We start from the raw sequence: 26,418 nt of genomic DNA, 5'->3' as shown, positions 1-26,418 counted from the left end.
CCTGCTCTGGACAGTTCCTGAGACAGAGGTGTCAGCAGAGTGCACTGTTGTCAGACAAAAAAGAACTCAACTTCAGCAGTTAATAAGTATTGGTAGGATAATCTTTATTTTCAGAAGCAATTTACAAATCTGTTTAACTTTCTGGAGCCAGTTGATATGAAAACAAGTTTCACCGGAGTACCCCTTAAAGGTAACAGGTAAAAAATTAAAAGCGGAAGATTGGACAGCCCCCCCCCCCCCCCTCTTCCACCAAATAATGGCAGGGATTAGAGAGAACTCTGATCCCAGCCAGGTAACCACTTGGATACTGTGGACAATAGCAACTATGGCATCTAAAGCTGGCTGTTCACATTTAGATAATGTTCAGCCAAAGTGGCCGATGTTAGCCATTTAAGCTGATCATAGTTTATAAATTTACAGGATTTGCAAATGTAGCATCATTCAGCACTTGGCAATGGTAGCAAAGTTCCATAAACGGTGAATAGTAGCCGGTGAACATGTGCACTGCTGCATCCTTTACTTTGGTGATGATTGGCTTATGTTCTCGTGAGTGGTGGTGGTCCCAGTGGTCAGACCCTGAAAGATAAACCACTTATCCCTTGTGAACAAAAGATTGTCGTCCAGCTCTCGAGGTGCGGTTAAAAGAAGTTTTTCTTTATTCAAGGACCACCAGACAGGTTACATACACAGAGATAGATGCGTCTGACGCGTTTCGCACTGAGCGTGCTTAATCGTAGACTCTACTTATCCCTTATCCTGTGAATGGAAGATATAACCCTTTTTAATAGAACTCCCCAAATTGATTGAGCAACACTCCTGTAGTCAATGCCCTGTGGTCCATGGAAAAGCTTCACCATACAACGGGACCCACATATGTTTCAAAACACTTCAAGCTTAAGGAAACTTAAAGGTTCTTTAACCTAATCCAACAGTATGCATGACTACACTTGGTGCACGGTAATGATGGACTCTGCCCTCTAGCCCTCTTACATGGACAAAGACTGATAGGAGTGCAAAGTGACAGAACATGTTCGCTCTATATAAGCAAAGGAAAATAAAATAATTTGAACTGAGCCAATAAACACATGACTTTATTTCTTGTTGCATATTGTTTCTTTCTGAACAGTATGTCATACACTTTATGTAAATAATTGTCGAGGGATGCCGGAAAGTGACTGCTCCTTAAGTATTCAGGCGTTTCCTAACCCCCCCCCCCCCCCCCCACCACCTCTCCTTCATCCCCTCAGTTGTTGTGGGGCTGTAACATGTTCTGACCTTGAACAGGCTATAAGGAGCATGCAGAGAAATGGCAGGGATTGTCAGGGATTGTCAGAGCCGTTCAGTGGGAAATGACTCAAGCATTTAATGAGTCTAAACTCCAGCGGCCGACTGAATAGCAGGGAAAAAAGGATGTATGCATATACAGTGGTCCCTCAAGTTACAATATTAATTGATTCTGGGACGACCATTGTATGTTGAAACCATTGTATGTTGAGACCAGAACTCTATGGAAACCTGGTAATTGGTTCTAAAGGCACCAAAATGTCATCTGAAAAAATAGGAAAAAGTGAGAATTAAAGAAAAATAAGTAGATAACTAATATAGATAAAGCAAATCCTTATAAATAAAAGTAATAAAGATCTGCTGGGAGCTGTAATCACTGTCTATGTTAGTGTTTCCCAAGCAGGGAGCCCCCAGCTGTTGCAAAACTACAACTCCCAGCCAAAGGCTGTTCGGGCATGCTGGGAGTTGTAGTTTTACAACAGCTGGGGGCACCCTGCTTGGGAAACACTGGTCTATGTAGAGGACAGGATCTTCTTCAGGCTCCTGTACAGAAGACGCAGTGTCCTAAAAAAGTAACATGGAGCTGCCCCCACCTGGTGTCCAGAGGAGCAGGTAACCCTGGTACAGGTAAAGTGTACAAAACATGTAATACCTCCCTGTACTGTAGGGGGTACTTGACACGTTTCACAGATCTGGATGGTCTGTAGCATTGTATGTTGAGTCTGGTTTCAACTTACAATGGTCCAGAAAAGACTATTGTATGTTGAAACTATTGTATGTTGAGGCCATTGTAAGTTGAGGGATCACTGTATTACATATTACCATTAATACAATGTGCCCTGCATAACACTGCTATATACATCAAATGTGCAATGAGGATAATGTTTTCCAGTAAGCTGAACTGTTAGAATTGATAAATCAGTAATCTAAATGATTTTTAAGTACACATGGCCTATTTTTTTTTATCTAGGGGGCTAATCTGCGTCCTGTACTTCCTGTGGTCACTCCTGTAAAATATGCTTGGAGTAAGCCAAATGTAGAAGAGGAAAAAATTGTGTATAATCCCATTTAATACAATGGACATGTATGGACAACACCTAAAATTACCTACACCCATTATACCGTTTGTTGGATCAACAAATATATTTTTAATGTAGGGGGACCTGCAAACTGCCACCAGGGAATTGAGGATTGCACATTTTAATCTTCATTGTGCCCGATTACTTTATGCCTATGTCTGGTTGTCATCCAAATCAGCTGAGCATATATATTTGTCAAACTGGCTTTTGAGGGATGGACGGTCAATACCCAGGACTCTGGTCTTAATTCCCTGCCAGTGGCTGGAGGTTTGGATTTTTCCACCCCCCTCCCCATGTCACTGGTGCCCTAAGCTATATATGCCTTATGCTAGTGCCAACCCTGCCAGTACCTAGTGTGAACTTATAGTTGATTCAAAGGGATATTTCAGCAGTTTCCAAAAAATATATTCTATACTTACTCAGCCCTGGTCCCCTAGCAGCTTTTGTCCTGCTGCTGCTTTCAGTATCCTGATCTGCTATCTCCCTGCTTTTCGAGATGAGCACTTGTTGCAGGACCTGCACGGTCAGCCAATCACTGGCCAAGATGACACTGATGGCAGTGATTGGCTTAGCTAGCAGGTCTTGTATCAAGTGCTGGTCTTGGAAGCAGAAAAAAAGCTGAAAATTCAAAGACTGGACTGAGCTGAATGGGAGCAGAGTGTATGGTGTATGTAGCAAGAAGGCTCCTGGCATATGTAAAATGTATAAATAAGCTTACAAAAGAGAGAAGGCTGCAGTAGCACTCTGCAAGTTTACACTTCTAATTAAAATAGCAGAAATGCAAGTTGAAATATTCCATTTGAGATGGGAGTAGTAGAGAGGGGCCGGTGGGTCACAGTGGTACCTCTAGTGAAGTCTATCTGCTCATTCTGAGCCCTGAAATCCTTCCTGTGGCCTCTGCACCTTTTCTAATGGGGAAGGAGGGTTCTGAACAATAGAGGAAATCCTTGACACTGGTATACACTATGGTATAGTGTCTGGGTACTGGTGTACGTGTGCTGGCAGGTGCAATTGATTTTTCATTTTGGACCGTTCCTCTTTACACAAGTGTGTTTATCAATAGATCAGGTATCCTTGTGTGCACAGTCCTCTCCTCTTCAGGTTTGCGAGAGCATCTTTTTAGGGTTAAGATTAGGGATGAGATTTTGCTAAATGTGTATTGTACAGTGTTTTCCCTTTCGTATAGCTTTGTAGATGGGGAACTAAAGTTATGAAAGTCGATGAAGGAAAACTAAATAAAAATTTACTTAAATCCATAAGGGGATAACAGAGGTTCACTTTCTTTAATTCTCTGCACTACCAAGGTTCTCAGTAACAGGCATGGAAAATATAACTATTTCAGATTGTTCTTTAACTGAAAGTGTACCGGTCGTTAGCAAAAACTTTAGATATAATGTAGATAAACTAGATGTATATCTGCAATATACATTGGTAAATTTTTTTTTTTGTATTTTTGGATGAAAAAATGCTGTCCCTGCAGCTATTGCCTGTGTGTCTCTGAGGAGACCAAATACAGGAAGTGAGGGCGGGACAAGCAGGACTCTGTGCAGACTCCTGGCTTGCCAATCATCCTGCTGTATGAGCCGGGAGCGTGTCATAGAGCCTCCTTGCACAGAGCCCTGCTTGTCCACCATCACTTCCTGTATTTTTGGACTCTTCACAGAGACACACAGGAACAAAAATGTACACACTTTTAACCAATGTACCATATATACTCAAGAATAAGTATTTTCATGCTGAAAACTCCCCCCTCGGCTTATACTCGAGAGAACAAAAAACTGGCTTAGCTGTGAGGGGATGGGCCAGGCCATCCATCTTCGGCCATCCATGCTGCAGGGACCGTCCAGTGGGGAGGGTTAATCGTTCTGGGCTGTCCGTCTTCACTGCTCCGGGCCGGCCCCGAACTAGTTATGCTGCATTGACTCCAATACGCAGGGACGTTCATGCGCAGGAATGTCACGGATGTTTGCTGTGCACGGACGTCCCTGCGCGTCATCAACGCAATGTCACTAGTCCTTGGCCGGCCCGGAGCAGAGAAGAGGGCCTCCCGGTGAAAATGGACAGCCCGGAACGACTAACCCTCCCCACCGGATGGTCCCTGCAGCATAGATGGCCGAAGATGGACGGCCCAGACCAGCTCACCCTTCCTTCCCACCGAGGAAAGCAATAACTGGGGAGGTGAGTAAAAAACAAAAGGGGGGGGGGGGGGTCTGGATGATGACTAAGGGATTGACAGGCGGTGATGATGTATTTCCCACCCTTGGTTTATAGTCAAGTCAATAACTTTTTCTAGTTTTTGGGGGGAAATTATGGGCCTTGGCTTATATTCTGAATGGCTAATGCTCGACTATACACAGTATATGGTCTTCTACATTATACAAAAAAAACTTTTTCTAATGACAGAACCCTTGAACTTATAGCAAAGTCACAGTTTGAGACAAACCCAATCCAATAATTGATGTTAAGACACCTTCCCTAAGACAACCATGCACCTGAAAGAAATTGCATAGCGCCATATTAAAATTTCTTTAAGCCTGGACCTAGCACTCCATATTGCCTCTTGAAAGTTCCTTCAGACAGATCTTGAGCAGCGTAGTTCTTAATAAGGTCATACTAGTCAGTATGGTTCTTCAAGATAAAGGTTGGTCATAGCATGTACTGTAAATATTGTTTCTAGAACTGTTCATTCTCTGATGAACTTGTTTTATGACTATTATCTCATTGCTCCTCAGTCAGTCAGATCACATTCAGTGGACCACACGTTGCATGTCCTCATAGTTACGTGTCTTGCGTGACTAAGTGCACACTGTATATGCTCATCACAGCTGCCATAAAAAGCTACTGCAGATAAATAGCTGGTTCTAGTTTTATATCAATAACTTTAAAATTACGCATGTCGACACCTCTGCCATGGCCTTGCTACACATTGGTTGTAAAACATACAGATGACCTAACTTTATCCAGACTTTTGGGGTGTGTGTGTTTTTAAGAAAATTTTTTTTAGAGCACTGCCTCACCCGAGCGCTTAAAAGTGCAAATATGTTAACACAAAGGACACAAGGATGCAGTCTATCCTAAGCCCTTCGCCAAGAAGGAGAGGGGGCCCCACACCTTTCTTCTCTTTTTCAGGACAAAAAGCACCTGCAAAGGTCCAGGTTTAATATTCCTCCTTCACTATAGCTCAGGGAGGACAAAATTGCTCCTGGGATCCACCTGGACGGCCAAAGGATGGTCCATACTCCCTCTGTAAACCAGGTTTCCTCCAGTAATGTGCACATTTGTTTAAAGAAGTTGCAAATGGGTTTCTTTTGCAGGCAATTTAACATTGAAGTCAGTGCTGGCAAAGTTGCTTGTGACCAGAAAATCCAGCATGTTTGGGTATCAAAGGAGGAATTCATTACAACTTGTCATCTACAGCGTTCTACCTTCCTCGGACACGCATCCAATTGACTTCTTCTAAAAGTTCTAACTTGTCCTTTTTTTTATTTTTATTGTGTAAGCTGCCCCGTATTTCGATGTGGTTTCATCAATAGAAGCACTTTTCTCAAAATATGTGTTTTATTTTGCAAGCATAGCGGAGACCTCATGGATCTCCTCTGTGTATACAGGATGTATTTGTTAGTGATGAGCGGCATTGGCCGCAAATATTCGCGCCCAACACTAGTATTTGTGTACATACAGCACTCTGCCCTCTACTTAAATCCCAGATGATAATGTAGAATAGCCTCCTGCATTCTTGGCTACCTTTTGGTAGTTTAAAAAAAAAAAATAATTTTAAGTACATTTTTAGTAAAATGTTATAAAAGGAAGAGCAGTAAAGGCATTTCAATAAAACGGAACAAAATTTCACAGAATTGTATTCAAGAGCTAAAACTGACAAGCCTAACTAGCTCTACCAAGTTTTTTGTGTGTGCTGATGTAGTAGATCTTTTACAGCAGATTGCCTATGGTTTATCCTTGAATTTGACATGAGTTAATGTTCTGCATCTTATTAGCCTATACTAAATGTATTATATTTTTACAGACTAACAACATTCTCAGCCAGATGGAAGAAATCTATTCCACATCAAAGGTCTGTCCGCCTGGGCAAAGCACTAACTGCTGGTCTCTCGAACCAGGTAAGATACCTCTCTATAACAAAATCTTCATGGCACTATATATTGTGCTTTGTCTTATGTACATTGACCTATGTATGTGGTGAAATTAATGTCCTGACAGATGGGAAGAATGGATTCCCTTAGTGGTAAACTTAGAGTGTGTGTGGTGGTAATGTAAATAAATAGAAAAAAAGAGAGAAGGCCCAAGGAGGCGCCTAGTGCATTACCCTAAAAATTTATATAGAGACCCATGTAGAGTGGGGATACGTAAGGGGTCTAATGAATGGCCGCTCACCTGGAGCGTATAATAATACGCATATAACCTCAGTCTGAGGTAATGAAGGATTCCGTGCAAGCCTACAAGTCTTCAGGATGGATCCAATGAGGAGATCCTGTGGGTGAGCTTAATATTGGAAAAATTGACCTGGCATCAGGCGCTCGGGGATCCAGAGAGATCTCACAACCAGTTCATGGAGGTGGATAGGAATTCAAGCTTTATTAGTATACAACAACGCGTTTCGGGGTTAGCATACCCCTTCTTCAGATTGACAGATTTTGTGACAAAATCTGTCAATCTGAAGAAGGGGTATGCTAACCCCGAAACGCGTTGTTGTATACTAATAAAGCTTGAATTCCTATCCACCTCCATGAACTGGTTGTGAGATCTCTCTGGATCCCCGAGCGCCTGATGCCAGGTCAATTTTTCCAATATTGTGGTGGTAATGGACTTTTTGAATCTCTGTCCACCGGAAGCAGTGTCCCTCCCTGAGGGAAATACTTAATTCATAACATATAAAATATATACACACACTGCTCAAAGAAATAAAGGGAACACTTGAACAACACAATGTAACTCCAAGTCAATGACACTTCTGTGAAATCACACTGTCCACTCAGGAAGAAACGCTGATTGTCAATCAATTTCACATGCTGTTGTGCAAATGGAACAGACAACAGGTGGAAACTATAGGCATTTAGCAAGACACCCACAATAAAGGAGTGTTTCTGCAGATGGTGACCACAGAACACTTCTCGGTTCCTATGCTTCCTGGCTGATGTTTTGGTCACTTTTGAATGCTGGCGGTGCTTTCACTCGAGTGGGTTGTAGACTCCGTCTCATGCTACCACTAAAGTGGCTCAGGTAGTGCAGCTCAACCAGGATGGCACATCAATGTGAGCTGTGGTAAGAAGGTTTGCTGTGTCTCAGCGTAGTGTCCAGAGGATGGATGCACGGCCAGTACATTAGGAGACATGGAGGAGGGCAACAACCAATCGGCAGGACCGCTACCACCGCCTTTGTGCAAGGAGGAGCAGGAGGAGCACTGCCAGAACCCTGAAGAATGACCTCCAGCAGGCCACAAATGTGTATGTGTCCACTCAAACGGTCAGAAACTCTCTATAAGAGCCCGACGTCCACAGGTGGGGGTTGTGCTTACAGCCCAACACCGTGCAGGACGTTTGGAATCTGCCAGAGAACACAAAGATTGGCACATTTGCCACTTGTGCCCTGTGCTCTTCCCAGATGAATGCAGGTTCACACTGAGCACATGTGACAGTCTGGAGACACCACAGAGAATGTTCTGCTGCCTGCATCATCCTCCAGCATGACCAGTTAGGTGGTGGGTCAGTAATGGTGCAGGGTGGCATTTCTTTGGGGGCCACATAGCCCTCCATGTGCTTGCCAGAGGTAGCATGACTGCCATGAGGTACTGAGATGAGATCCTCAGACACCTTGTGAGACCATATGCTGGTGCGGTTGGCCCTGGGTTCCTCCTAATGCAAGACAATGCTAGACCTCATGTGGCTGCAGTGTGTCAGCAGTTCCTGCAAGAGGAAGGCATTGATGCTATGGACTTGCTGGCCCAAGACCTGAATCCGATTGAGCACATGCGGAACATCATGTCTCGCTCCATCCACCAACGCCACGGTGCACCACAGACTGTCCAGCAGTTGGCTGAGGGTTTAGTCCAGGTCTGGGAGGACATCCCTCAGGAGACCAACCCTCATCTCATCAGAAGCATGCTCTGGCATTGTAGGGAGGTCATACGGGCACGTGGAGGCCACACACACTACTGACCCTCATTTTGACTTTTTTTAAGGACATTACATCAAAGTTGGATCAGCCTGTAGTGTGGGGCTCCACTTTGATTTTAAAGGAGAACTACGGCATTGAAAAAAATGTATCACCTATCCTAAGGATAGGGGATAAGTTTCAGATTGCGGGGAGTCCGACCGCTGGTGCCCCCCGCGATCTCCCGTACGGGGCCCCAGCTCTCTGGTTAGAGAGGGCGTGTTGACCACCGCACGAAGCAGCGACCGACACGCCCCCTCCATACACTGCTATGGGAGAGCTGAAAATTGCCGAAAGCAACACTTCGGCTCTCCCATAGCAGTAAATGGAGGGCGCATGTCAGCCGGTGCCTCGTGCGGTGGTCGACACGTGCTCTCTATGCAGAGAGCCGGGGCCCCGTACGGGAAATCTCGGGGGGCACCAGCGGTCGGACCCCCAGCGATCTGAAACTTATCCCCTATCCTTAGGATAGGGGATACATTTTTCAATCCTGTAGTTCTCCTCCTCCTTTAAGTGTGACTCCATATCCAGACCTCCATGGGTTGATACATTTTGATTTCCATTGAGGATTTTTGTGTGATTTGTTGTCAGCACATTCAACTATGATTTCAGATCTAGGATGTGTTATCTTAGTGTTCCCTTATTAATTTTTTTTTTTTGAGCTGTGTGTGTGTGTGTGTATATGTCATGGCCATAAATGTTGGCCCCCCTAAAAATTTTCAAGAAAGTGAAGTAACAAATGTTTTGCTATACATGTTTATTCCCTTTGTGCGTATTGGCACTAAACCAAAAAGAAGGAAAAAAAGTGGACAGTCACACCAAACTCCAAAAATGGGATGGACAAAATTATTGCCACCCTTTCAAAATTGTGGAAAACTAAGATTGTTTCAAGCATGTGATGTTTCTTTTAAACTCACCTGGGGGCAAGTAACAGGTGTGGGCAATATAAAAAATTGTATCTGAAAGCAGCTACAAAGGAGAGAAGTCCACTTAGCATTTGCATTGTGTCTGTGTATGCCACACTAAGCATGGACAACAGAAGAGGACTTGAGAACCAAAATTGGGGGGGGGAAAAAAACATCAACAATCTCAAGGTTACAAGTCAATCTCCAGAATCTCCAGAAATCTAGATTTGCCTTTGTCCATTTTGCGCAACATTATCAAGAAGTTTGCAACCCATGGCACTGTAGCTAATCTCCCTGGGCGTGGACGAAAGATAAAAATTGAAAGATGTCAATGCAGAATAGTCCAGATGGTGGATTAGCAGCCCAAACAAGTTCCAAAGATATTCAAGCTGTCCTGCAGGCTCAGGGAGCATCAGTGTCAGCACAAACTATCCGTTGACATTTAAACGAAACGCTATGGTAGGAGACCCAGGAGGACCCCACTGCTGACAGACATAAAAAAGCAAGACTACTTTTTGCCAAAATGAACTTGAGTAACTAAAATCCTTCTGGGAAAACCTCTTGTGGACAGATGAGACAAAGGGCTTTTTGGTAAAGCACGTAATTCTACAATTTACCGGAAATGGAATGAGGCCTACATAGAAAAGAACACAGTACCTACAGGGAAATACGGTGGATGTTCAATGATGTTTTGGGTTTGTTTTGCTGTCTCTGGCACTGGGTGCCTTGAATGTGTACAAGGCGTCATGAAATGTGAGGATTACCAACGGATTTTGAGTCACACTGTACAGCCCAGTGTCAGAAAGCTGGGTTGACGTCCGAGATCTTGGGTCTTCCAGCAGGACAATGACCCCAAACATACGTCAAAAAGCACCCAGAAATGAATGGCAACAAAGCGCTGGAGAGTTCTGAAGTGGCAGCAATGAGTCCAGATCTAAATCCCATTTGAACACCTGTGGAGAGATCTTAAAATTGCTGTTGGGAAAAGGCGCCTTCCAATAAGAGGTACCCGGAGCAGTTTGCAAAGGAAGAGTGGTCCAACATTCCAGCTGAGAGGTGTAAGAAGCTTATTGATGGTTATAGGAAGCGACTGATTTCAGTATTTATTTATAATTTTTTATTGGGTGCTGTTACGCCGAGCGCTCCGGGTCCCCGCTCCTCCCCGGAGCGCTCGCTTCACTCTCCCCGCGGCAGCGCTCCGGTCACGTCCTCTGACCCGGGGCGCTGCGATTCCGCTGCCAGCCGGGATGCGATTCGCGATGCGGGTAGCGCCCGCTCGCGATGCGCACCCCGGCTCCCCTACCTGACTCGCTCTCCGTCTGTTCTGTCCCGGCGCGCGCGGCCCCGCTCCCTAGGGCGCGCGCGCGCCGGGTCTCTGCGATTTAAAGGGCCACTGCGCCGCTGATTGGCGCAGTGGTTCCAATTAGTGTGTTCACCTGTGCACTTCCCTATATCACCTCACTTCCCCTGCACTCCCTTGCCGGATCTTGTTGCCTTAGTGCCAGTGAAAGCGTTCCTTGTGTGTTCCTTGCCTGTGTTTCCAGACCTTCTGCCGTTGCCCCTGACTACGATCCTTGCTGCCTGCCCCGACCTTCTGCTACGTCCGACCTTGCTTTTGCCTACTCCCTTGTACCGCGCCTATCTTCAGCAGCCAGAGAGGTGAGCCGTTGCTAGTGGATACGACCTGGTCACTACCGCCGCAGCAAGACCATCCCGCTTTGCGGCGGGCTCTGGTGAAAACCAGTAGTGGCTTAGAACCGGTCCACTAGCACGGTCCACGCCAATCCCTCTCTGGCACAGAGGATCCACTACCTGCCAGCCGGCATCGTGACAGGTGCCAATTTTGTCCAGCCCATTTTTTGGAGTTTGGTGTGACATTCTCTCCAATTTGCTTTTTTCCTCCCTTTTTTGGTTTAGTTCCAATACACACAATAATAATAAGCATGTGTTCCTGCAATCCTTTTCTGTGAGACACTTAAATGGGCACTGTGATAGATAAAAATCTCCTCCAAATACCAGCAGGGTAAAATCAAGCGCGGAGACCAGAATAAAATACGGGTTATTTAATTACCCACAATGCAATGTGTTTTGCGGAAGTTCCGCGAAACTCCTTACATTGTGGGTAATTAAATAACCCGTATTTTATTCTGGTCTCAGCGCTCTATTTTATCCAGCTGGTATTTAGAGGAGATTTTTATCTATCATGGTTATGTGAGCTTGGAGTAGCTGCAGAGACCCTCACCTTTTTGTCACCTTTTATCCATTGTTGTACTTGGATCAAGTACAACATCATCTGGTAAGCACAGTTCACATTGTGCGTTAGTGCCTCTTACCTGAAGATATTACACTACACTACGGAGCGCATCCTTTCTGTCGTTAAATGGGCACTGTCATATACAAAAAATTTTGATATGTTGTAATGCATGCAAAACCAATAGGTTTTGCAGTTGCTTTCATTAGAACATTTTCAGTATTTCATACTGAAAAAGCCAGTCTAACAACTGCAGGGACACAGCAGGACTAGTAGGTGTCCAAGCAGGCAGGGGGGCTGCCTGCTTGGACACATACTAGTCCTGCTGTGTCCCTGAATCATCACCTATGTCATGGACACACTTCCTTGATTGACAGCTGTGAGCTGTCGGAGCTGGAGGAAAAACCATCCCACTGTCACCTTGTGTCCCGCTACTGTCAGTGAGGACAAGCTGGGGGTTGTAGTTTTGCTAATGCTAGGGGAGATGTGAGCAGACAGCATACTGAGAGGAAAGTACAGCACTACACCATCCCATACTGGGACCCCACACTGGCAGAGCATTGACATGCAAAAGTACCCAGTTCCAGGCAGCTCCATTGCTACCTGACCAAGCTCCATGGCTCTGGGCCGCACCACCCCACAGACAAAGCACCACAGTAAAAATGACCACCGCAGAGCAACACACCAGTGTGAACACCTACCACGTGCTCCCTACCAGAGGGCTGGGAGAATGCTTGGAGGAAACCCATATGCAGTCTCCTGCTAAATAAAAACGCTGAGGGCTTGGTCAAGCAGCAGTGGGGCTGCCTGACCACTTGGTCATTCCCCCTGTGGGCTTGGTGTCATGGAGGCAGTGGTTGCGGCCAGGCACTATGCCAGTGGTAGGTTAGGGACCCACTCTGACAAAATTGCCTTGCGAGTGGCCTTGTAATTTTTGATCAAAATGTATACTAACAACCTGTTAGTATTTTTATCTACTTGTTTCTCAGCATCATTTCAAAAACTGGATGTGTGGCTGTTTTTTGTTTCTGTATATTTTTGTTTTGCTTATACAATGTTGTCTTTAAAGTGCACCTTTCATCAACAGAAACGTATTTTTTATATAACTTAGATGATGCCATATGTATATTTTTGTCCCTGCCTTTATTGCTTATGTGTCTCTGAGGAGTCCAAATACAGGAAGTGAGGGAGGACAAGCAGGGCTCTGTGCACTGAGGCCTGCTTGTCCTGTCCTCACTTCCTGTATTTAGACTAATGTATATTACAAATATATATATAAATAATGTAGATAATATGATATGTAAAGTTCTTGTTGCACTTTAAGAGATTTTGAGGTTCAGTGCTCACATGAGAGTGCTTGGAAAATGCAACCAATGTATTGAGAAAACAAAAAATGTAATCTGAGTATCTTTATACATATGATAAAGCCCTTTCCTGAGATGGTAAGTGAAGTGGTGTACTATGTAACCATATATACTTTTTCATGTGTTACTCATTAACTTTTTATTTATTATTTTTATTTTTTTTGTGCCTTAGATCTGTCTGAAATCATGGCTACTTCAAGGAGCTATAAGAGGCTGCTGTACGCATGGGAGGGATGGCACAATTCTTGTGGAGTGCCCTTACGAGAGAAGTACCAAGAGTTTGTTGGACTCAGCAATGAGGCGTATAGACTGGATGGCAAGAGATTATTTTTAATTTATTTATTTTGGGTAGGATTTTAGCAAAAGAAGTGTAAGGACCGAGGAACAGATCTTGGTGACTGCTAACACAGTGCACAAACTGTTCTGTAATGGGTGTGACTAATCCCATGAAGATTTTGAGGTATCCAAGCATAGGACTCTAAGGGTATGTTCAAAGAATGTCTGTGCGGAATTCCTCTGGAAAATTCTGCATGGACACTTTGCTGCAGCAGACTCCCATTAGTTTAAGGGAATTCTGCTTCACCATGCATATGGCCGAAATGTCTGCTGCAGAAATCCTGATTGATTTGCCTATTCTTTCTGCGTATTCCGCTTAGAAATGCATTGCCATCTGAGACCTTTCCTAGGGGGTCCTAGCGAAATGTTCTGTTGGTGCCTGCTGTCTGCAGAATGTCCGTTTAGAAATTTTCCAGGCATATATTCCGCTGCGTGAACATACCCTAAGGCTAGAACTCCACTGAGGTGTTTTTTTTTTTTAATTTATTTTTTTGCAAAAAAACGCCAATTATGCCGCGTCCAGATGTTAGCTGCAAGTCAATAGTAAACTGCCAGATTCACTTGGCGTTTTTTTTTTTTTTTTTTTCCTTTTGGCGTTTTTCAGCAATTTCAAGCTCAGAAGCTGGATTTTCAAATCGCCCAACAAAACCTAGTTTGGTGTTTTTTGCCCTCAATTCGTGGCGTTTTCCTCCCATAGAAGCCTATGGGAGAGCAAAAATGCCAATAAAAACGCCATGTTGGCTTTAAATTTTGCGATGCGATCGTCCTTTCTATAGCAGAGATGGAACGACTGTATACATCGCTCGCATCCCTGCTCTGCACTATACTCCGGCCACTCATTCATATTTTCCTCAGAGCTGTGATTAGCTGCAACCATCCGGCCAATCACAGCTCTGGGCAGAGAATATGAATGATGTTCTATTCACATCACTGGCCGGAGTACAGAGCAGAGATGTGAGCGCTGTATAGAACCGCTCAGCTTCTCTGCTATATAATGGACAATCGCATCGGGTGTCAGGACTGTCTACAGTACAGGTACTACTACTCCCATCATGGAACAGTGTGTTCCATGCTGGGAATAGTAGTACTACATAAAAAAATGTAAAAAAATAAAGTTAAACACACTTTATAAAAAAAGTGTTAACATTTTGTTATAAAAAATAAACATTTAGTTAAATACATTTTTTTATATCCCAATGGCATTCCCTTTTTTTTTTTTTTATGGTACCCAACAATTTTTTGTTTAAAAAAAAAAAAAAAAAAACGCCAAGGGGCCCAAAAAAAAGGAAAATTCCACACAAAGGTAAAAACGCCAAAATGCAGGGAAAAACTGTGGCAGTTTTTCTGGCGTTTTTAAGCCCAAAAAAAAAACGCAGGGCAAAAATCTCAGTGGAGTCCTAGCCTAAGGGTGCATTCCCACACGGCATATACGCAGTGTATTTCACGCTGCACAAAATTTATGGCAGCAGCGGGAGATACGCTTTATATTCCTTGCTCTCTATACACACAGGGCTTTCCGGCGGCAGCTCTATGCGTGCAGTGAGTTTTGGAGGCGGAGCCGCGCGTCATAGTAATGCCGTCACACGGCTCCGCCTCTAAAACTCACTGCACACATAGGGCTGCCGGCGGAAAGCCTTGTGTGTGTGTGTATAGTGAGCAAGGAATACGCAGCGTATTTCCCGCTGCTGCCGTAAATTTTGCAGGACCATCGTGTGTGTGATTCTCATCTTTTCCCTTGATGGAATGCAAAGCAAACTGTACTGCCATAGTACCAAACATCTGCTCTTTTTAATTGCCTGGTATGAACAATACTGAAAAATATATAAAGCTGCCATTATTTCAAGTCTTCAGCCCACTAAAACTAGATGAGCTGATCAATTTAGGACAAATTAAATTCTGTCTGAATTGTACGAAACCTTTTTGGATTCATTAGAATCCAAATTTTTATTTTGTTTTGTCCCTGCCTCTGTTCACGGAGTTAAGGAAGTAAGTGCTCCATAGAATAATATTGTTTTAAACCCGAAGAGTGAGAGGTATATAAATTAAAGGGGTACTCCAGCGCTTAGACATCTTATCCCCTATGGAAAGGATAGGGGATAAGATGCCTGATTGCAGGGGTCCCGCTGCTGGGGACCCCCGTGATCTTGCATGCCGCACCCCGTTAATATCAGTCCCCGGAGCGTGTTCGCTCCGGGTCTGATTACTATCGCTCACGGGGTCGTAGCATTGTGACATCAAGGCTCTGCCCCCGTGTGATGTCACTCTCCGCCCCCTCAATGCAAGGCAGCTGTCACGCCCACTCCCATGAGGGGGCGGGGTGTGGCGTCACACGGGGGCGGAGTCGTGACGTCACTATCTTCTGTTGCCGTGATTGGGAGCCAGAACCTCCAGCGCTGCCGGAAGCAGATACAGGTGGGTGCTGCATGCTATATTGTGGGGGTCCCCAGTGACGGGACCCCCGCCATCAGACATCTTATCCCCTATCCTTTTTGATAGGGGATAAGATGTCTAGGGATGGAGTACCCCTTGAACTGCTCACCCTGGGTGGTTGTGTAGTCAGAAAAGGTGTATGAAATAGGTGGTCTGCTGCCCTCCGGAACATATATGGCAATGGATATTTGGCTTCGGGAGAATCTGGCTCACGGCGCTGATCGACCAGACAGGTAGGTTGACTAAAAGAGGATTTATTGACCAAATTGCTGTGTACACGGAGTGGCCCCAGACAATACATTTGCTGGACTGGAAGTTCTGCACCCGAATTCAAATCAGGATCCGATTCACTGAATCAGACCCATAACAAATCTTGAGAGAAATCTCTATTCGCAGCTCAATGGGGTTAAATAGAGCCATAATTCTTAAACTCGGACCCTGGCTATGCCTTACTTACTGTTTTCAGAGATGGCACTGTGCCTGGTTTTCTGCCTCTGGTAATATAAAGAATTCTGAGACTCCATGCTGCTACTTTTACTGGTGCTGATACTGCCACCAACATTTTTTTTATGGTTGAGGACATGGCAGGTTAAATAAAGATACAAATGATTTTATTTTTTTATTTTTTATTAAACCCAGAAAATACCCGTAGCTTGTCTTTAGATGGCTATTTCATGCACTATATGCTTAGTTATGTTAAACCCCGATAAAAATACCAGTCAATTTGTTCAATTAAACACAGAAAATACACATATCTTGGCTTAAAATGAATATTTCACATTCACCACACTTTTAATGAGTATTTATGGTAACATAATGGTCAGCCCACTGCTGAGCTTGCTAGGTGTTTGTAATAGCTTTTATGGGCTGGTTCACTGCTGGGATTTGTAGTGCACCAACTGGAGACAGCACTGCAGGTGACAGGTGGTCACTGTCTGAGGTCAGCCCTTTCTGGGATAGGTAGTTCTTGCGTGCTCTGTCACAGGGTTTTTCTCTCCAAAATGGTGGCAGTGTAAAGCATTGTATATGGCTTTCAGCCTCTTACTGTGTCCTCATTGGTCTGGGAGCTTTATGGTGCATAATGCAAAACAATGCTTGGATAACCTGGGGTCATGTGATCTCGCTGATAGCTGCAAAGTATTCTGGGCTACCCTGATGTTTTCTGTGTTCCCAGTAGTTCCTTCCTTTATTCAGGAGCCAAAATGTCATGTGTTAGGTGTTCTCATCCCTTCTGCTATTACCCCCCCCCCCCTTCCATTGCCAGGCTTTCGTAAGCAGAGTCTGATAATGTTAAGTTTGATGAAGCACTGTCACCCCAAAATTATGAGGGGAGAGTCACCTGGTCACTAGTGCCTCCTGGGTAACAATCATGTGATCCAAACATTAAAGTAACAGTTATACAAACAAAACCTATGTACAACATGGTGAACTGTAAGGGGGATCCTGGGGACATGCAGGGACTCTGCCTGACAGGGCAGGACGACAGTACGGGGCCACATCATCCCGTACTGGGACACCACAAGTGCCACAGCATGTATTGTATTAGTGACTCTTTAGAAGCAAGAATGTGAAAAATGTAGGGCTATATAATGCCCTTTACATAATGTATGTTTTTCACAGTGAGTGTTGGGCACTTTTTTATCTTTGCTTTATTGCTGAATTATGTAATTTTGTTATCCAGGTTCATGCTCTTCTGCATGAATTGCAGTTATTTAAAAAAAAAATAATTTACTAGGAACTTAGTGGGACTTTGTCCTAATCTTTTCTCTGGCTATACTTGCATGTTGCAGTCCACATGGATCTGAGCCTGTGATATCAAAGTATATGATAGTTTATTTCCAGATGTCCAGCCCAGAGTATTGATGGAAAACCAACAGATTTGCCCTTATGATTAACTTTGGTTAACTGTTTATGGGTATTGGGTTTTAGCTAACAGAAGTTAATCTGCAGAGATAGTAACTAGGCCCTGTACAAATAATGTCCTATAATAGTCTTCTCTAGGCCAGGTGACCAGTATGAACTTAAAGGCCATCTGCAGCCAAAAATAACTTATTCCCTATCCAACACGCCTCCTCCATGTAGTTCTATGTGAGAGGCAGCGTTTGTGTTTCCCTGCCTCTCCCATAGGACTGTATGGGGAGGGGGTGTACAGTCTACCTCTGTAGGTCGACGTTTCCCACATTAGGTGTTCACTGAGCGCTAATGCGGGTGCCCCATTCAGGAGATCGCGGGGGGTTCCCAGCAGTCGGACCCCCGTAATCAAACACTTATCCCCTATCCTGTGTGTCTTGATGCTGCAGTGGTCCTTTAAGCTGTTATTAATAGTCTCCTGTATTACTATAGCTTTAAAAAAAAAAAAAAATCTTTTCTTGCTATCTGCTGCCCTCTAGAGGCACTAAGCCAATAAACAGTATATATTTGTGTGGGTATAGAGCAGTGTTTCCCAAATGGTGTGCCTCCAGCTGTTGCAGAACAAGTCACATCATGGTGCTATGCTTGCAGTTGTATTTTAGAACAGCTGGAGGCACACTGGTTGGGGAACACTCAGAGAAGGCTCTAGACTTTGTGAGGCCTTAGGTGAAACGTGATCATGAGGCCCAGCACCACCGGACCTGTGAATTTAAGAAAATGGCAGTGTATACAGTGCATGTATCGGTTATCATACAGGGGACACGCAGGAACTTATCAAGGGTTAGGCTTTAGAAACATAAAATATCTCCACACCAGGACAACCTATTACTACTGCCGTGACTAATACCATCAAACTGTTATGTAAAATACATTATAAAGAGACCAATAACACGGATATACAAGGTGTACCACTACCATTAAAGGAGTACTCCGGCGTGCACTTTTTTTTTTTCATTTTATCCCGTCCGGGCTGTAAAATAAAAGAAAATGCACTTTCTCTTACCTGCCAACGAGCCCCCGGAGCTCCGGTACACTCCGGTACAGGTGTTCGGTCCACGGGCTGTATTCTTCTTACTTCCTGTTAGCCCGACACGTCACACGGAGCTTGAGCCTATCACTGGCTGAGGCGGGACATTGCTGCGGCCGGTGATAGGCTGAAGCTCCGTGTGACGTGCCGGGCTAACAGGAAGTAAGAAGAATACAGCCCGGGGACCGAACACCTGTACCGGAGCTCCGGGGGCTCGTTGGCAGGTAAGAGAAAGTGTTTCTCTTATTTTGCAGCCTGGACAGGATAAAATGAAAAAAAAAAAGTGCGCGCCAGAGTACTCCTTTAACACCATAAAGTGACTGATTAATATTACCATACTGATACCAAATAAGAACAAATAACTCCCCTATACACAGACCAGTATCATTAATATCACCACTATCATTACTACCACATAATAATGGGATAATACCACCATATTAATACTGCTCTTTGTATAGTGATTTTTTTTTTTTTATTCAGTATCAGCAATAGCACCACTGTACAAGGGTCAAATGATACTGCCACACCAAGTCTACACATTATCATATAGTATAATACCACCATACTGATACTGAATAAAACCATTGAACACAGATAGTAGTGACCTCAGCTATACACAGGCTCTGCAGATCATATTACCATAAGTAGTTACATCTGGTGACGTCTAATCTGAGTTGTCCACTTTCCTTTTTCTTCTCCATCTGGCCCAGACCGTCATGACTATTTCTTGCAGCCACAACTCTCCACAGAACCTGCCAGACAAACATTTTAGGCTCGGCACTTTTTCAGCACCTATAGCTCTCTATTCAGTAATAACCTCCTTGGTGTCCTACACAGTAGAGTGAGAATATAACTGGGTTGGGGAGGAGTAGGTAGGTCTGGCACATCAAGTAGATGGATTGCTCCAGTAAGTAGGTAGGTCCCTTAACATTGTTTCCCCAAGTAGGTATGTTCCACCTGTAAATATGTGTAGGTAGGTGCAGCCCCCCATATATAGTAGTAGCAGCAGCAGCAGCAGAACCTTCTAGGTAGAAAAAGCAGCAGTAGCCCCCTCTAGGTAGTAAAAACAGACAACATTGATAGAGCGCCACATTTAACTATAGGCATGTCTGAAAGGCATGCTTATAGTTAAATGCGTCCAGGACAGGTCGGCACTGCCAGCCAGATGTGTGTGTGTGTGTGTGTATGGTTTTTTATTAGGAGCGTCACTTCTAAGGCTGCTTTCACACTATAAAACTAATCCGTTTTAAAGATCCGTTTGATGTTCCGTTATAAAAACCCTGAAAATTGGCCATTAAACATCCGTTAGAAAATCCCATTTATAGTCTATGGGATTTTTACATTATTCGTTTTAATCCGTTAGTCCATTATTATGTGGCGGAAGATGGTAAAGGGAGAAATAGTGCATACACTATTTCTTCGGTCACAAAATAACGTCCGTTATTAATAACAGGCTATAACTGATTAAAATGGATGATGTAAAAATCCCATAGACTATAATGGGATTTTCTAACTGCCATTTAATGGCTGGTTTTCAGGTTTTTCATAATGGAACATCAAACAGATCTTTAAAACTGATGAATTTTATAGTGTGAAAGCAGCCTAAGCCTCAAGCCTGGATACCATTACCACGACCCCCCCCCCCCTCCCCCCAAAAAAACTAACCTAAGTCAGTATGGTTAGCCCATTAAAACATACATATCATCCACCTTACAAAATCCCCCGTAAAATTATGCTAATTGAATTATAGTGATCATAACGTAAAATCCCCAAACATACTACTAGAGTGGTGACAATTCCAGTATGTCAGACACTGGGTCCTTTTATCATTCAGAAACACACAAGGTTACCCAAAAATTTAATCTATGTTTGCATGGGACTGAAATGAGTTCCCCAGTGAAAAAATTTTTGGGAAAATCTGCAACAACTCAGTCCCATGTGAACATAATCATATATAAAAAAAAAAATCTTTTTGTTTGTAAACAATATTTAAAATGGAAATCTACATCTGTGGAAAGATTAAAAATGTAATTTTGTTTTGAACATGAAAAATATCTAAATATTTCCCTTTTGCCTTTTTGTAATGCAGGATTCAAAGACACTGGGGAATACTGGCGGTCTTGGTATGCTGCACCCACTTTCCAGGATGACCTAGAGCAGTTATATATCCAGCTAGAGCCTCTGTACCTCAACCTTCATGCCTTTGTGCGCAGAAAACTGTATGAACGATATGGAGAGAAGTACATTAATCTGAAAGGGCCAATTCCCGCGCATCTACTGGGTGAGTCTATTACCATACCTAACCCAGAGAAATGTAACTTGGAAGCTTTAGTATTTGATTGTATTACTATGCAGGGGTTTGGATTTGGACTACTGTATCAGAAATAACAGTGCGGACTATAAACAATATACATAAGTATTACCGTAAATACCCGAGAATAAGCCGAGACCCCTAATTTCAACCCAAAATCCCAGGAAAAGTTATTGACTCAAGTTTAAGCCTAGGGTGGGAAATACATCCCCCCCCCCCCCTGTCATCATCCAGACCCGTCATTAACATCCTCATCATCACCGCCTGTCATCATCCAGACCCTCATCATCATCACCTGTCATCATCCCCTTGTCGTCATCCCCACCCCCTTCATCATCCCCTTGTCGTCATCCGCCCTCAGTGGTCTTCAACCTGCGGACCTCCAGAGGTTTCAAAACTACAACTCCCAGCAAGCCCGGGCAGCCATCGGCTGTCCGGGCTTGCTGGGAGTTGTAGTTTTGAAACCTCCGGAGGTCCGCAGGTTGAAGACCACTGCGGCCTTCGACATCATCCATCCCCCTCTCACCCCCTTTAGTTCTGTACAGTACTCGCCTCCACTCGGCGCTGGTCCGGTGCTGCAGGACTGTCCGGAGAGGAGGTGGTCCGGTGGGATAGTGGTTCCGGGCTGCTATCTTCAGCGGGGGTGCCTCTTCTCCGCGCTGCGGGCCTGGAATAGAGGCGTTGCCTTGACAATGACGCAGAAGTACGTTGGCAATGAACGTACCTCTGCGTCGTTGTCAAGGCAAAGTGACTATTCTGGGGCCAGGCCCGAAGCGCTTAGAAGAGGCCTCCCCGGTGAAGATAGCAGCCCGGAACCACTATCCCACCGGACCACCTCCTCTCCGGACAGTCCTGCAGCACCGGACCAGCACCGAGCGGAGGTGAGTACTGTACAGAACTAAAGGGGGGTGAGAGGGGGCTGGATGATGTCGAAGGCCGCAGTGGTCTTCAACCTGCGGACCTCCGGAGGTTTCAAAACTACAACTCCCAGCAAGCCCGGACAGCCGATGGCTGCCCGGGCTTGCTGGGAGTTGTAGTTTTGAAACCTCTGGAGGTCCGCAGGTTGAAGACCACTGCAGGTGGAGAGTTCACTCGAGTATAAGCCGAGGGGGGTGTTTTCAGCACGAAAAATCGTGCTGAAAAACTCGGCTTATACTCGAGTATATATGGTACCCCAGAAATTTGGCCCAATTACTAAAAATATATATCTAGGATAGACAATTTCTAGATATGTTTAGTGGATACACTGAAAAAAATAAAAATAAAATGTAATAAAAATCTGCAAGGATATTAACCTGCCATACTACCATATTTTTTGCCGTATAAGACGCACTTTTTCTTCCCCAAAACTGGGGTGGAAAAGTTGGTGCGTCTTATATGGCGAATACACACCTATCGCGGCGGTCCCTGCAGCCATCAACGGCCGGGACCCGCGACTAATACAGGACATCACCGACCGCGGTGATGCCTTATATTAACCCTTCAAACGCGGCGATCAAAGCTGACCGCCACGTATGAAGAGAAAGGGACACTAACCTGGCTGCTCAGTCGGGCTGTTCGAGACCGCCGCAGTGAAATCGCGGCGTCCCGAACAGCTTACAGGATACCAGGAGGGACCTTACCTGCCTCCTCGGTGTCTGCTCCGTGCCGGGATCTCCCTGCATGGCGGCGCTCTCCTTCAACGTCATCACGTCGTTGCGCACGCAGTCCCGTCATCCAATAGGAGCGGCGTGCGTAGCGACGTGATGACGGCGACAGAGAGCGTGGATCCCAGGGAAGAAGACGACCGGAGCGTCGGGGACATGGTGACAGCGATGGAGCGACATCCAAGGCAGCGGTGACGGGTCCGGAGCGGCGCGGACACGTGAGTATTACCTCCTATCCAGTGGTCTTCACCCTATGGACCTTCAACCAACGGCTGTCCGGGCATGCTGGGAGTTGTAGTCTTGCAAAATCTGGAGGTCCGCAGGTTGAAGATCACTGTTGGGTGCAGAATCCTTTCTTTTTTTTTTTTTTTTCTCTAGATTTTGCACCTTTTTAAAATTGGGTGCGTTTTATATGCCGGTGCATCCTATAGGGCGAAAAATACGGTAATTTAAAAATCTGCGCTGTGAGAAATCTGTGGAGAAAGTTAAAACATTCAGCAAATCCACAACAAGATGTCATTGCCATTAATCTGCAGGAAAATCTATAGAGTAATGTACAGAAAAAAAAAACACTTTAGAAAATAAAAATGGGCAGTGGATAAAAATATATATATGTAACAGTATCTGGTTTTAAAAGAGCTTTTTATATATTTACATTTTTTTTCTGAAAACTGCTTTTTTTTTTATTTATTTTTTTTATTTATTTTTTTTACACTTTTTTTTAGTTTTTACATCTATACAGCGAAGTGGCAAGTTAGTGTTCTCCCTTCTGTCCAGCTAAACATTTACATAGTAGCACTAGATCAGAGGGCCCTTCATAGGCTTTGTTTTGATCTTGTACATTGTTTCATTCACTGATTCCATTTTGTTGTTCTGCAGGCAATATGTGGTCACAACAGTGGAATAATATCTATGATATGATGATCCCTTTCCCAAACAAAACCAATGTGGATGTCACGAATACCATGGTGGCAAAGGTAGGAACAAGTGACCCTATGTCAGTAAGGACCCTTGATCGTTGCTAGCCTTTGTACGGGTATCGCCAACATGCTTATTTCACTGTTTTGTCTAATTATTAGGGCTGGAACGCAACTCATATGTTTCGGGTTTCAGAGGAATTCTTCACGTCACTGGGTCTCCTTGAGATGCCCCCAGAGTTCTGGGAGAAGTCCATGTTGGAGAAGCCAAGTGATGGTCGTGAAGTAGTATGTCATGCATCTGCGTGGGACTTTTACAACAGGAAAGATTTCAGGTGGGTTGTCTAAAAAGTGTTGTATACAAAACCTGGTATTGATCCCATTTTCCTAAATGCATTCTGGGCCTTATTGACCGGATCACATTCAGCCCATAGCAAATGTGTTTTTAAAGGTAATCTGTAAGCAACATCATTCGCACCTACCTGCTTATTCAGGGTAATAGTGCGGGTGATGCTGAATGTAATGCAGGTTATCTTTTTGTATTCTGTTACAGGGGAAAAAATCATCAATCTGAATATACAAATGCTGGTATTGGTGCATTCCCAGTCCCTTGGGGCACCATTCTTACCACCCAACTGGTCCCCAGTAAGACTACGTTCACACGTCAGAAGGTCCACACGAAAAATCTGTGGACATTCTACAGACACCGGCATGACATGCTGGTGCTGGGACCACATAGGCAATGTGCGGTCTCATAAATGGCAATGCATTCCGTGAGGGGTCCGCAGACAGAATAGACTTGTGCATTCATTCTGTGGAGACCAGAATTTGCATTTCTGCCATGTACTGAGGCAAATAAACAAGGCAGCAAATCAGAATGAGGTGATAATAATGGGGGAATTTAACTATCCTGATATAAACTGGGAGACTGAGACCTGTGAATCTCTGGAAACAGGTTTCTGACTATAACTAAAGACAATTATCTGTCCCAAATGGTACAGGGCCTGACCAGTGGGGGCGCCCTACTGGATTTAATATTAACCAACAGACCTGACAGAGTAATGTGCAAGTAGATGGACACCTTGGAAATATTGAAGAACAAGCTATGTATTATATTATGATCACTAAGGAATCTCTCGAGCGGCCACAAACTATGAACTTTAGGAAGGCAAAGTTTGATCAACTCAGAGAAGCTCTTAAAGGGGTTCTTCCTTGTTTATACTGTTTTTTTTTTTTTTTTTTTTTTGTGTGTTATGTGTGTATAAGTATGTGTTTTTTATGTGTGTTGTGATTATGTATATATGTATTTTCTTACCTTTTGTGAAGATCCGGAAGCTGGCCCCTTTTTCTTCCAGTGGCTTGCTGTGCACCTCGGCCGGGGGGGGGGGTTTCTTGCTTCTGTCCTTCATATCTTCTGACGTCCGAGGCAAATCTTTTCTTCCTGTTTCTTCTGTGTTCCGTGGCTCAGCGACGAATCTGCGGCCTCTTCCAGTGCATGTGCAGGTAGTATTTTTTTTTTTACCAATAAAGTTTTTTTGTCTAATTGACAAACTGCACTTGCGCGAAGCTACGCTATTAGTGTAGACCTAACGTACGCTACGCTGTTAGCGTAGTACTTGCGTACTCGCGCTTGCGCAGACAGTTTGTCAATTAGACAAAAAACTTTATAGGTATAAAAAAAAAAAAAACCTGCGCATGCGCCGGAAGAGGCCGCAGATTCGTCGCTGAGCCACGGAAGAAACAGGAAGAAAAGATTTGCCTCGGACGTCAGAAGATAGGAAGGACAGAAGCAAGAACACACCCCCCCGACATCCCACTTACCGAACACAACATGGCGGAGGCCGAGGTGCACAGCAAGCCACTGGAAGAAAAAGGGGTCGCTTCCCGATCTTCACAAAAGGTAAGAAAATACATACCGTATATACATAATCACAACACACATAAAAAAAACACATACTTATACACACATAACACACAAACCTAATAACAAAAAACAGTATAAGCAAGGGAGAACCCCTTTAACAATATAAAATGGGATAATGTCTTCAAAAAACAAGAATACTGACACTAAATGGGAGACTTTAAAAAATATCTTAAATTCTCACTAAAATGAGAATTTATATACCTTTTATGGGAATAAAAAAGGACAGAAATAAAAGAAAATAAATATGGATCAATTAAATAGTTAAGGGGGCAATAAAGGATTTAAAACAGGATGGCAGTGAATAAGCATTAAAGGGGTTCTCCACCATAAGTTGATTTTAGTTGTTACCTGGCAGACAGTAATGGACATGCTTAGGAAGGATCTGCGCTTGTCTTGGGGCTAAATTGCTATTTTGTGAGATTACCATAACACTGTGGCTAGCTTTTTGTGAACTGGTATTTCCTGTTTTATGTTTCAATGGGTGAGGTGGCTGATGTGTGGGAGGGAGGAAAATGGAATTGTGGGATTTGTAGTCAAAAGAAGAAAACAATGGGCTGCATCCATTCAAAAGACCTGTGGGTTTTCAATCAGGGTGCCTACAGCTGTTGCATTAGTTGCAGATCTCTCTGTCTTTCTCTCTCTTTCTCTGTCTTTCTCTCTGTCTTTCTCTCTCTTTCTCTGTCTTTCTCTCTGTCTTTCTCTCTTTCTCTCTGTCTTTCTCTCTCTCTCTCTCTCTCTCTCTCTCTCTCTCTCTCTCTGTCTTCTCTCTCTCTCTCTCTCTCTCTGTCTTTCTCTCTCTCTCTCTCTCTGTCTTTCTCTCTCTCTCTCTCTGTCTTTCTCTCTCTCTCTCTGTCTTTCTCTC

At 44.1% G+C, this 26,418-nt stretch overlaps 1 protein-coding gene across 3 annotated transcripts in view; it reads left to right on the top strand.

The window, feature by feature from the left end:
* ACE (angiotensin I converting enzyme) overlaps positions 1-26,418 on the top strand; it is a 147,178-nt gene that overhangs the window by 50,262 nt on the left and 70,498 nt on the right. For all 3 annotated transcript variants that reach the window (XM_056548167.1, XM_056548166.1, XM_056548165.1), the window contains exons 4-8: positions 6,388-6,481; positions 13,224-13,367; positions 20,848-21,039; positions 23,595-23,692; positions 23,795-23,967. In XM_056548167.1, coding sequence (XP_056404142.1) covers positions 6,388-6,481; positions 13,224-13,367; positions 20,848-21,039; positions 23,595-23,692; positions 23,795-23,967 — 701 coding nt within the window. The remainder of the gene's footprint in view (positions 1-6,387; positions 6,482-13,223; positions 13,368-20,847; positions 21,040-23,594; positions 23,693-23,794; positions 23,968-26,418) is intronic.

This window comes from Hyla sarda, chromosome 12 (genome assembly GCF_029499605.1).
Source record: "Hyla sarda isolate aHylSar1 chromosome 12, aHylSar1.hap1, whole genome shotgun sequence".
Lineage (NCBI taxonomy): Eukaryota > Metazoa > Chordata > Amphibia > Anura > Hylidae > Hyla > Hyla sarda.
Note: the sequence above shows the minus strand (reverse complement) of the source record. Positions and strands in the feature narration are given on the sequence as shown.